Below are 11,600 nucleotides of genomic sequence, written 5' to 3' on the forward strand. Positions count from 1 at the left end.
GGATTACAGTCGGTCAACGCTAGTGCTACTGAAAGTATTGAAGTATTAACAGTTAAAAGTTTACAATACCATAAAATCAGATAAACTACGTTTTTGGCGTACCGTTTTTCGCATACTATCTAGAAATATGCAATTTCAAACACAGTGAGCAACTCGCTTCAAAACACCCTAGCAACCCTAGCCACTCATAACTCCTTAGCAACAACTAGAAGACCTTAGCAACCACCCATAAGACCCTATCAACCATCCATAACTCATTACTATCTACCTACAAAATCCTAGCAACACCCATAAATCCTTAGCAACAACAACCAGAAGACCTTAGCAACCCAAAAGACCCTATCAACCATCCATAAATCCTTAGCAACAACCAGAAGACCTTAGCAACCACCCAAGAGACCCTAGAAACCACCCTTTTTACTTACTTCCTTAAACACCATAGAAAGCACCCATAACCCTTTAGCAACTACCTAAAAGACCCTAGCAACCACCCATAACTCCTTAGCAACAACCAGAAGACCTTAGCAACCCAAAAGACCCTATCAACCATCCATAACTCCTTAGCAACAACCATAAGAGCTTAGCAACCACCCATAACTCCTTACTATCTACCTAAAACTTTCTAGCAACCACCCATAAATCCTTAGCAACAACCAGAAGACCTTAGCATCCATACAGAAGACCATAGAAACCACTCTTTTTTCTAATTATTTAAAACACCCTAGCAACCACCCTTAACTATTTACTATCTACCTAAAACACCCTAGTAACCACCAATAAATCCTTAGCAACAACCATAACACCTTAGCAACCATACAGTAGACTCATAACTCTTTACCAACAACCTAAAACATGCTAGCAACCACTCATAACTTCTTAGCATCAACCAGAAGACCTTAGCAACCACCCAAAAAACCTTAGCACCCACCCATAACTCTTTACCAACTACCTAAAAAATGCTAGCAACCACCCATAACTGCTTAGCAACAACCAGTAGACCTTAGCAACCATTTAAAAGACCTTAACAATAATCACCTACAACACCCTAGCAACAAGACCTGCACAATTTGGGGAAAATATCAAATTGCGATTTTTCTGAAAACGTTCGATTGTGATTTAAAAAAAAAATCTCCAGATTAAATGTGCTTCTTTGTATGACCGCACAATTTAGCCAAAAATGTTTATATATCAATATGATTAAAATCATGATTATATATCAATATGACTTAAAAATAATAATAAATCTTAGCATTATTTTTGTTTTGGTTATTATTGAACAATTTTAATAAGCAAATCAAGAACTAATTTAATGCTTCATTGCAACATTAAAAGATTAAATATTTAAGAAAAGTATTATTATAGGTCTTATTCAGGGTGTTTAGGACATTTTTATGATTGAATTACTTGTTAACCTTTCATTAAACTCTCAAACCCCTGCTACAGTTCCTTTACGAACCCCAGTTTGGGAAGCCTAGATGAAATATAATGTAAACAAGTTAGGTCAGAAGTAATCTAAAAGTAATCTGATTACATTTCCTAAAATGTGTATGTAATGTAACGCATTACGTTACTGACTACAATGTTTGCCATGTAATTTGGAATCAGTAACGGATTACAATTTGTAAGAAATCTACCCAGCTCTGGCTGAACGCCCTAGCAACCCTAAAACAGCTCCCGGCGACCAACATCCCAGATAAACACAGCTCACGTTCACTTTTACACTTCCTGTTCAGATTGATAGTAAAACCGTCTGAATAAATCACAGTCATCCAGACGGTCCCTCACTGTTTACAGTCGCCATGGCAACGTGCCACTCCACTACATTCCACTCTGCGTTACCACGGAGATGGGTCAACCTCGCCGAAACCCAGACAAAAGACTAAGCAAGCGTGTGTGTGTGTGTGTGTGTGTGTGTGTGTGTGTGTGTGTGTGTGCGTGTGTGCGTTTACACCTCACTGTAAACGTGTGACGGACCGCCAATCATCTTTTCTTGATGTTTGAGTTCTTTGGAGAAGAACTAGACTATAAGACGTTCAACAGATAGACTCTCTATTATCAGCGTGTGTGTTTCTCACTCTCTCGCTGATGGCGCTGTATTTGATGGCCAGCTCATCTCGTTCCGCTCGACTGTGAGCCAGAAGATCCTCCACGCGACTCAGTTCCGCCTGCAGAAGCCGGTTCTCGTCCTGAAGCGACAGACCCGACGACATGCCTCCAGCTGATGGACACACACACAACCAAACATCAGACTATCAGTGTGTGTGTGTGGAGCTCACTGAAGATCTGATGGGGCTCACCGCTGGCGCTCAGGTTCCTGGAGACGATCTCTCGCACGCGGGCCGGTAAAGTGGCCGGAGGTTCATCTGGAGAAGATCCTCGAACCGTCAGCCGCTTCTCCTCGGACAGAACACTCTCCTCCAACCTCTGAAACACACACACACACACACAGAGAGAATGGTATTATGTCACAGTGTGTGTGTCTGTAGCAGATGGTCTCAGTGGTGATCTGCTGTATATTTAGATCAGATCAGAACACACACCTGCGGAGTCACTAATGCGACAAAATTAACCATCCACACAACATTAAAGTAACAAAAACAACCTGATAAACAACTCGAGCACACACTTGTGCTCAAGCTTTTTTTGTTGTTAAATTATTAGTCATTTCTAAGTGATCATCTTATTTTTATTGTGGGTTATTCTAATTATTAAGTAAAAGCTGAAGTACTGCACCTGAATGACCGTCTCAAGTTTGGACTCGTTGGGGTTTTCAGAAGCGCTCATCACCAATTTACAGTATTACACGCATTAGAATAACAGAGAAAAACCGTTAAAAATGCCGTTAAAATTTAAATCACAGAACTCGCGCCTTTCGAGAAATCGAATCGCGTGGACTCTCGCGCGTTTACTAACAGAAATAGACTTCATAAACTGATCCTGATAACAATCCCGTTATTCCGAGACGTCCCGAACAGACCCGCGAACACACTGAGAGAGAGAGACGGAATGAGAGACAGAGACACACACACATAGAGTGAGAGAGCGAGCGAGAGAGAGAGAGAGACAGAAGGAGGCTTTAATGAGATTGACTGAGATTATATGCGCAGGTGCGCATTCATAAGAGAAACTGAAACAGCGACGATAAACGCATAAAGAAACTTACTAATAAACTGAATTTACACAAGGTCTGCAGAAATAACAAAACATTTGACATTTGTAACCCTGGGCCACAAAAACAGGTAAGTAGAACGAGATCATGTTCCATTAAAATATTTGGTAAATTTTCTACCGTAAATGTATCAATACTTATTTTTTGATTACTAATATGCATTGCTAATAACTTAATTTGAACAACGTTCTCAATAGGCCTATTTAGATTGTCTTTGCACCCTTTCAAATAGTTGTATCTCAGCCAATTATTGGCCTATCCAAACCAGCCATACATCAATTGAAAAGCGCATTTATTCTAGAATTTAACATTTATGATTCCATGCAGAAGTACTAGCTGTACTAACTACCCCGTCGCCATGACAACAGCCCCATCAACACAAAAGTAACTAACGGTCATCATTCGAAATCCAGTCAAGGATTTAAAAAAAAAAAAGATAATTAACTGAGGAATTACTCGAAACGAGACGCGGGTTTGTATATTTAATACCTCCTGGGACGTTTCTTCTGATTAAAACATGTAACTGGTTGCTGGTATGTTTTCAGTATTGTTTCTGAAACACAAAGCGAGACGTGAACGCGGAGCGTGCGCGCGCCCCCTGAGGCGAGTTCGGGATCTTCAGCATTTAAATCTCTGACAGGAACTACAAACTCCTTCCCTTTCACCGCGCGACACGACACCTATCAGAAATACTGCACAGGTGCTTTATAATCTGATGGGTTTTATATTCAAATTCATTTTTTGAATACTTTTTGTACGATGTATCTTTAAAAACGTCAAACACGTCACCCAACATAAAACCCGCTGAAACCTCCGGCTCGACACTCACTGACGCGACGCATCACGGCAGAATTAATATACATGTATATAATGTATGTATAATGTTAACACACTCATGGCAAGTGATCGATCGCATTAGTTATTTCACTCATTCATCCGCGAGTGTGTTACAAAACAAATCACGACCGAATACGAAGCAAATCACAGGATCTTACCGTTGAAATGGCATTAATTCCGCATTAAATCCCCATTAAACACGCTTTATACTGTCCGCGTTAAAGTGTTTGTGTGCTGGTGAGTGTTTATGTGTCTGTGATGCTCAGTCTGGAGTCTTTCCGGGGTCACACTTACTTCCCGAGCGAATAAAAGACCCAAAATCACCGAGCTGAAGGATGAAACTGGATTTACACACAACAACCGGGATTCACTTCAGATGTTAGCACACAATATGAGACGGAACGACTGCAGACGACCTACATGAAAACAGTTTAACTCTTTAAAATGAATATAAGCGCATCTGATTCCATCAGTTAATTCAAATCTGTGCACACAATCATTTTTATTAATGTTTAATAGAACCGATAGCTACAACTTACCTGACAAATCAGCGGCTCTCATTCACACCTGAAACTACAACAGAACACAACCATGGTAACCATCACACTCTCATGTTTATTAATTATGTTAATGAGCACACATCTATGGAAGCCGTTTCCGATATAAATATGAAAGGTAATAACGAGTTAACTTAAAATTAATTTGTCATCGCAATTTTGAAAATTGTGAGATAAACTTAAAACTGTAAAAGACAAGCTCGCAATCGTGAGGTAAAAAGTCGCAATTACTGGTGAAAAAACGGTCAGAATTTGGATTTTAAAATTGGAAATTATAACTTAAAAGAAAACAAACACATGACTGATTCTAGCACATTATTTTCAATGTTTAAATTAAATGAAATAAAAATAAACTGTAAAGCGGACAGTGTATACAAGGCAAAGGTTTATTCATATTTATATAGAAACCATCATTTGTACATTCTACAGGTGTTTCGCAAAGGCACTTGAAGGAAAGATTTAAACTTTTTTTAATTACTGACAATATCAAGAATAAATCTGTAATCACCTGGAAAAATAAAGCGAATAAATTCTGGGGTTAGTTCAAAATATATAGTGTGAAAAATCATCTGCTTATAAACATATAAAACCAGCTCTTCACATCCTGATCTGAGAGGAAATAGCACAAGACAAGACACCAAACGAGAGAAAACCTTACCGACAGCTGATTCCTAGACATTAAACCACTAAACCAGAGAGCTTTAGAGCTGAAGCGTGTCACTCGAGTGTTCAAACGCAGCCTGATGGTGAGTCACTTTGAGGAAGTCACTTCACCAACTTCCTGTAAACGCTGTAACTATCTATTGTTGGATTCTGGTAACTTCTGTGTCCACCAATGGGGTGAGTTTGGGGCGGGGCCAGCTGTTAGGCCGACCAATGGGGTGAGTGTTCTGGAAACCTGTTCGGAGACAGTTGTGAGACGCTTCAGCTTTAAAGGTAAAGGAGAGACGATACTGACGACATTGATCACGTGACCACAAACTCAACAGCAGCTGGAATGCAGCAGACGTCAGCCGTGGGGCTGCGCGTGATTGCATAGAAAACATCGGCGGGAAAACAGCGTCCGTGTGTCGTCGGTTCCCTTTATGAACACACGCGTGCGCCGCGGGACGCTAGAACTGCACCCATCCCGTCCGCGAGTCCTGAGCCGATCTGTGGAGCACATCAGAGAGTCAGAGTCCTGCAGACGGAGGCATACAGACCGATGCTGTGACTGTTTACTGACCCAGAGCCTGCAGCCGTGAAATCACCCCACAGGTCCTGAGTGGGCGGAGCCACAGGGGGGGCGGGGTCTCCAATGTCCAGTATCGTTCCTGAAAGACAATTGAAAGGAGCTTGTATTACAGAGTTCATACAGATACTGTGCAATTAATTTCCAGGACTTTTCCAGCACTGCTTTGTTGATCTTCCATTTCAAATTCTAAAAAAAAAAAATACACAAATGAAAATATACTAATAAAAAATGTCAAAAATAAAGAAGGACATGTAGTATTACTACTAAAGTAGTACAAAGTATACTACACTTTTAGTGCGCTGTATCTTTCCAAACGGATCCAACTTACGGTTTTCCTAAAAATTATGATTAAAACTGGGGAAAATCCCATTGACTTACACTGACGGAATATTCAAATGATCAACACCATTCAAACTCCAACTGACAAAATTCAAATTTAAACTGCCAGAATCCCTTGAGACTCAAACTTCCCTTCTATCAACTATTTCTAATCCATTCAAACTAACTCGTTAATCATGCTAGAAACATGCTAGTAACATGCTAATCATGCTAGAATCATTCTAACAACATGCTAGTAACCTGACGATAGTGATAAAATAATACTAGCAACATGCTAATCATGCTAGCAACATGCTAATACCTTGCTAATCATGTTAAAAACAAGCTAGTAAAATGTCAATCATGCTAACAACATGCTAATCATGATAAAATAATACCAGCAACATGCTTATCATGTTATAATCATGCTAGCAACTTGCAAATGATGTGAATAACATGCTAGTAATATGCTAATCATGCTAGCAACATGGGAGTAACCTGCTAATCATGCTAAGAACATGCTAGTAACATGTTAATGTTGCTGTAAACATGCTAGCGACTAGTCATGTTAAAAACATGCTAGTAACTTGCTATCTATCTATCTATCCTGTGTGCCTTCTGGGTAATGAGGAGCCTTTATAGGCCATCACTTAAGACTAAAGCAGCTAAAATCAAGTAGTACTGATAGGGGGCAGGGTTTCTCTCTCAATACTGACAGATTTCAGGTCATCTCCTGGCTTTCTATGTCATTTTGCACCTTGTTATCTTCATGTGTTCAATACTTATTCCCTGTTTCATTTCACTTTATTTATTAGGAATCAACTTATATACTTAAATGTTCTGATTTCTGTGTATGAATTCAATATTTGGCTTGATGGCTTCATCTGGTGGAAATGATGTGTCAATAGCCCACTTAGAAATACCCTTACTGATGAAAATGCTGATGGGTCAAATACTTATTTTCCCCGCTGTATCTATCTATCCGTCTTTAAGCTACGTTAAAATGCAAACTATTTCAGACTGAAAACTGTCAAACTTAAAACCTTTTCAACTTTTCAAACTTTTCAAAAATTTCTGGTCCGGCTTTCTCAAGACAACTTAAACGTCTTTATCTAGTTTATAACTGTACTGTATTAATGGATTTATATTTCTAAAAAAAAAAAAAAAAAAAGAGATTCCCAAAATCCTGATCTGAAACAACAGATTTGTGAACCCGCACCACAGTTCTGATCTCAATCAAACGCTTCATGATCCGCGCTCCAAAGTGTCAATCTAAAGCTCAGAAGTTCCGATCTGAATCAAATGATTTATAATACACAATCTGATTTAAGCACTTTGAAATAGTGAATAAATTCACCCATCTAAAATTGGGTTTTTAAAATCGTTGCAATCAATGTCGAAATTGGAAAATGAATGGCTCTTTTAATTAGATCTATTTTTTGCAGTAAATCGCTTGAACTGAATGATCGAACTCACAAGTTTGAACCAATCGAAGCGGTTCCAGCATAAATGACTCACTCAACTGATTCACTTCATCTCTTCCTCTTTTTGCATCTTCAGTCATGTTTAGACGACTCTGTCAGTACTACTACTGGCTTAGCTCGATTGTTTCTGGCATTAACTGAAATAAGCGAAAAGTTTGATGTTTTTAAAATTGTGGGACTTCATAGATACACATAGATACCTCTTCAGGAGTATTGCTAATTTTAAGGGTTTTCCAGGACAAACATTCAAATTCAAGTACTTCATCACTTTAAGCACCTTGTCTGAACCCTGGTTTTAGCCACACCCACTCAATATTGAGCTGTGTGTCTCACCTGTGCTGGGCGGAGCGGTGGGCGTGGTCTGCTGTGCTGCGGGTGGAGGAACTACAGCAGCGGATCTGACTCCAGGTGGAGGAGGAAGTAAAGAGCCCGCCGGACGAGACTTTGCTGCCGCACTGCTGGAGTCTTTCTTCTTCATGTTCTGAGAGAGAGACAGAGATCAACAGTTGGGTAAGTGTGAGTGAGTGTGAGAGAGAGAGAGAGAGTGAATGAGTGAGTGTGAGAGTGAGTGAGTGTGAGAGAGTGTGTGTGTGTGTGTGTGTGTGTGTGTGTGTGTGTGTGTGTGTGTGTGTGTGTGTGTGTGTGTGTAGTGAGTGAGTAGTGAGAGAGTGAGTGAGTAGTGAGAGAGTGAGTGAGTAGTGAGAGAGTGAGTGAGGAGTGAGTAGTGAGAGAGTGAGTGAGGAGTGAGTAGTGAGAGAGTGAGTGAGTAGTGAGAGAGTGAGTGAGTAGTGAGAGAGTGAGTGAGTAGTGAGAGAGTGAGTGAGTAGTGAGAGAGTGAGTGAGTAGTGAGTGAGCGAGTGAGTAGTGAGAGAGTGAGTGAGTAGTGAGTGAGCGAGTGAGTAGTGAGAGAGTGAGTGTTCTCACTGCACAGATGGACTCATAGAGGATGAACTGCACTTCCTAATAGAGTGCAGCAAATATAAAAACTATTTTACCCAAACAGCTCAAATTATGCCTGATTTCCAGCAAGTAAGCCACATAGACAAACTCGGTTATATCTTGGGAGAGAAAGAAAAGTGTATCCATTTAGCAGCGCAGTATGTTTCCTCCTGCCATATTATGAGGGACAAAGGCTGAACCCCACTTTTCCTTATCACTGCTCTCTGTAGATATTTACATTATATTTGCTGTTGTTTTTGTTTTCATTTTTATGCATTTATTTAGTTATGTGTTTATTGTGTAAGTGTTATACTATATGCCTGTACAACTGGTTCACTGTTTATTGCTTTGGCAACTTTGTGCTACAGTTATGCCAATAAAGCTCAGTTGAATTGAGAGAGTGAGTGAGTGAGAAAGAGAGAGAGAGAGAGAGAGAGCATGAGTGCACATTATGATCCGGTCTCTCTCACCCCGATGTTGATCTTGATGGTCTGACCCTCTTTGAAGCCCAAGTCCAGCTTCGGCGCCGAAACCTGATCCACTTCCTGTTGGGCCAGATCACTTTCCTGTTTCACCCACCTGCGACAGACGTGATGATGATGAGGTCAGCACAGGAAACACTCATGGTGCAGGTCAAAGGTCAGAATGAAGGACTCACTTGAAATGATCCTGTAAGGCCACGTTGAAATCAAAGGAATCGCCGCGATCCGCGAAACCGACGCCGATGAACGCGTGCCGCCCTGAAACCCAATCACAATACACCTCAGATTCAGCCCTCGATGCTCACACTGTGATGGTATTACAATCAACTCTGCGTATGACTTACAGATGACAAGCTACATGTTTGGACATTTATAAATGCATTATTTAATATAAATAACAGATACAAATAAATAACGCACATCAAATAGTCTTTTACTACGCTGATCTAAATTCTTAGAATTACTTTAACGCAAAAACATAATGAAAATTAAATATATAAATCAAATGTGTGTGGAAGTGTACTTGATCTTCAGAGAATAAGTTGTGCTGTCTTTTCACTTTCGCTGATTTAAATGTTTCTTAATTACAATTCAACAAAAAGAGCAAATAATACAAATATGAATTATTTTAACAAATATAAATAATTCAGAAAACAATCATAATAGTAAACGAGATGAAGAAGTTCATCAAGACTAACATTAGGTTGGCTTAGAAAGCCTAGTCTGAGTTTAAAGCAGCTGTAGAAGCTTGAAGTTTTAAACTTTATATAGATAGATTAGATTAGCATATTGCTAACATGATTAACATGTTTCTAACAATGTTTCCAACATATTTAACATGTTGCTAGAATGATTAGCATGTTATTGACATGTTGCTAGTCTGTTTCTAGCATAATTAGCATGTTTCTAACATGATTGGCAAGTTACTAGCAAGTTGTTAGCATGACGGCAGATATAGAAATATTAGAACAGGAGCTCGAATGAGTTTGAACGGATTACAAAATAGTGTTGATTTTTGGGTTGGGTTGATCGAGTCTCAAGGGATTGTGGGAGTTTGAATCGTGTTGATCATTTGAACATTCAACTGGGATTTTCCCAGCTTTAATGGTCATTTTTAGGAAAAGCAGCTGGAGTCGGATCAGCCTGAAGATCTGGAGTTTGGTGGTTAGCATGAAAACTCTAGGAGGAGTATCACAATGCTAATAACTTGGTTTGAGTCTGATTTCAGTCGGTTGGTTTCTGAATGTGGCACACAACAGAAGAGAATCTCACGAACCGTTTCCATCTTCAATCCTGATGACGAAGTATCTGCTGGAGTCAGTGACGGCCTCCACTATGATCCCCGGATACTGATCCACCGGAGCCTGAGCGAACAGCTCACCTGAACACACACACATCACATGACACACACACACACACACATGAACACACTGATATATATGTGTGTGTGTGTGTGTGTGTGTGTCGCTCACCTGTGTTCTTGTCCTCTAGTTTAATGTAGGCTACTTTTCCTTTAGCCGTGATCTTCATGCGTCCGCTCCACGCCGGCTCCTCCAGCTTCCAGTCCGCCGCCCTGAAACACACACACTTCATATAATTATATATACATAATATTACAGATTATTCATCTGCAGACGAACATTTACGTTTATAAACTCATCAAATATGTGTCATTTCCACGTCTCGCTCATTAATATTCGCCCTCTGCTCATTAATATTCATGAGCTGTGCGTTAGTGTTGTTGACAGCCGTTGATCTGCAGCGCTCTGAAACGTTATTGCTATGATCACGTGATCGATTACTAACAGAAGCGGATGACTTCATCAGCAGATCAATATCACTCATAAACTGAGTTTAGTGAAGCAGGATCTCAGAGAGATCGAGTCTCATATATGATCGCTGTCTCGTGCGTGAGTCCCGGTTAAACTGCCGTTATTGAACTAGTCTCACCGGTATCCGCGGTTGGAGCTCCGGGGCGGGATTCGGTACACATGAACCTCCGGCTTCACACACAGAACCGACTCATACTGATCGTTACTATCCGCCATCATCGCCGAAACTCTGCCGACACATCACGGTACTTCCGCTTCCGCCCGCGGACTCCACACAATAAAAGTTATCCGTTTGAGATCAAATAAAAGTCCCGCGTTCAACAACATCCGTGTCACTCTGGGATTTATTACGATTTATAAATGTTCACAGTCCATATCTGAAACAGTCCGGTTAATAATCGACGCTTTTTAAATGAATTAAAATTGTTTGGAAAATACAAATCAGCATTATTTGTAGACATTACCACAGCGATGTTACTTTTGCGAACAGACTTCATTTTATATCGATTAATCTTGTACATTTCTTGTTTATTTGTTTTCTCCCATTTCCTACGAAATAATTGTTAATTAATTAGCCGCTGGGAAGAGTTTGCTTCGTCGACAAAAATTCGCTTTATCTAACAAAGTTGTTGAAGTCTCTATTAAAATTATCCATAATTGCTATCCGACAAATTACAAAATTGCTAAATTTAATAATAGCATTTCCTCCAATTGCTCTTTTTGTCTAACATCTGAAGGAACAATCATT

The 11,600-nt window shown here is 39.9% G+C and overlaps 2 protein-coding genes across 3 annotated transcripts in view; both read right to left on the bottom strand.

Annotated features, from left to right (window-relative positions):
- Positions 1–4,277, bottom strand: part of LOC141338987 (uncharacterized) — a 37,100-nt gene extending 32,823 nt beyond the window's left edge. The window contains exons 1-3 of one of the 2 annotated variants that reach the window (XM_073844600.1): positions 4,165–4,277; positions 2,298–2,424; positions 2,076–2,218 (exon numbers count right to left, since the gene is read on the bottom strand). In XM_073844600.1, the coding sequence (XP_073700701.1) occupies positions 2,076–2,210 (135 nt within the window). In that variant the 5' untranslated portion in view covers positions 2,211–2,218; positions 2,298–2,424; positions 4,165–4,277. Of the gene's footprint in view, positions 1–2,075; positions 2,219–2,297; positions 2,425–2,733; positions 2,991–4,164 lie in introns of those variants that run through there. The other variant, XM_073844599.1, reaches the window with a different exon arrangement.
- A 653-nt stretch (positions 4,278–4,930) lies between these two features.
- On the bottom strand, positions 4,931–11,107 carry necap2 (NECAP endocytosis associated 2). The gene is made up of 8 exons (XM_073844237.1): positions 10,971–11,107; positions 10,493–10,593; positions 10,297–10,401; positions 9,197–9,278; positions 9,009–9,117; positions 7,933–8,080; positions 5,789–5,876; positions 4,931–5,715 (listed from the first exon to the last, which is right to left on the bottom strand). Exons 1-8 carry the CDS (start codon positions 11,069–11,071, stop codon positions 5,676–5,678), a joined length of 774 nt encoding a protein of 257 aa, XP_073700338.1. The 5' UTR covers positions 11,072–11,107; the 3' UTR covers positions 4,931–5,675.
- Positions 11,108–11,600: the final 493 nt, after the last annotated feature.

Source organism: Garra rufa, chromosome 7 (genome assembly GCF_049309525.1).
Source record: "Garra rufa chromosome 7, GarRuf1.0, whole genome shotgun sequence".
NCBI lineage: Eukaryota > Metazoa > Chordata > Actinopteri > Cypriniformes > Cyprinidae > Garra > Garra rufa.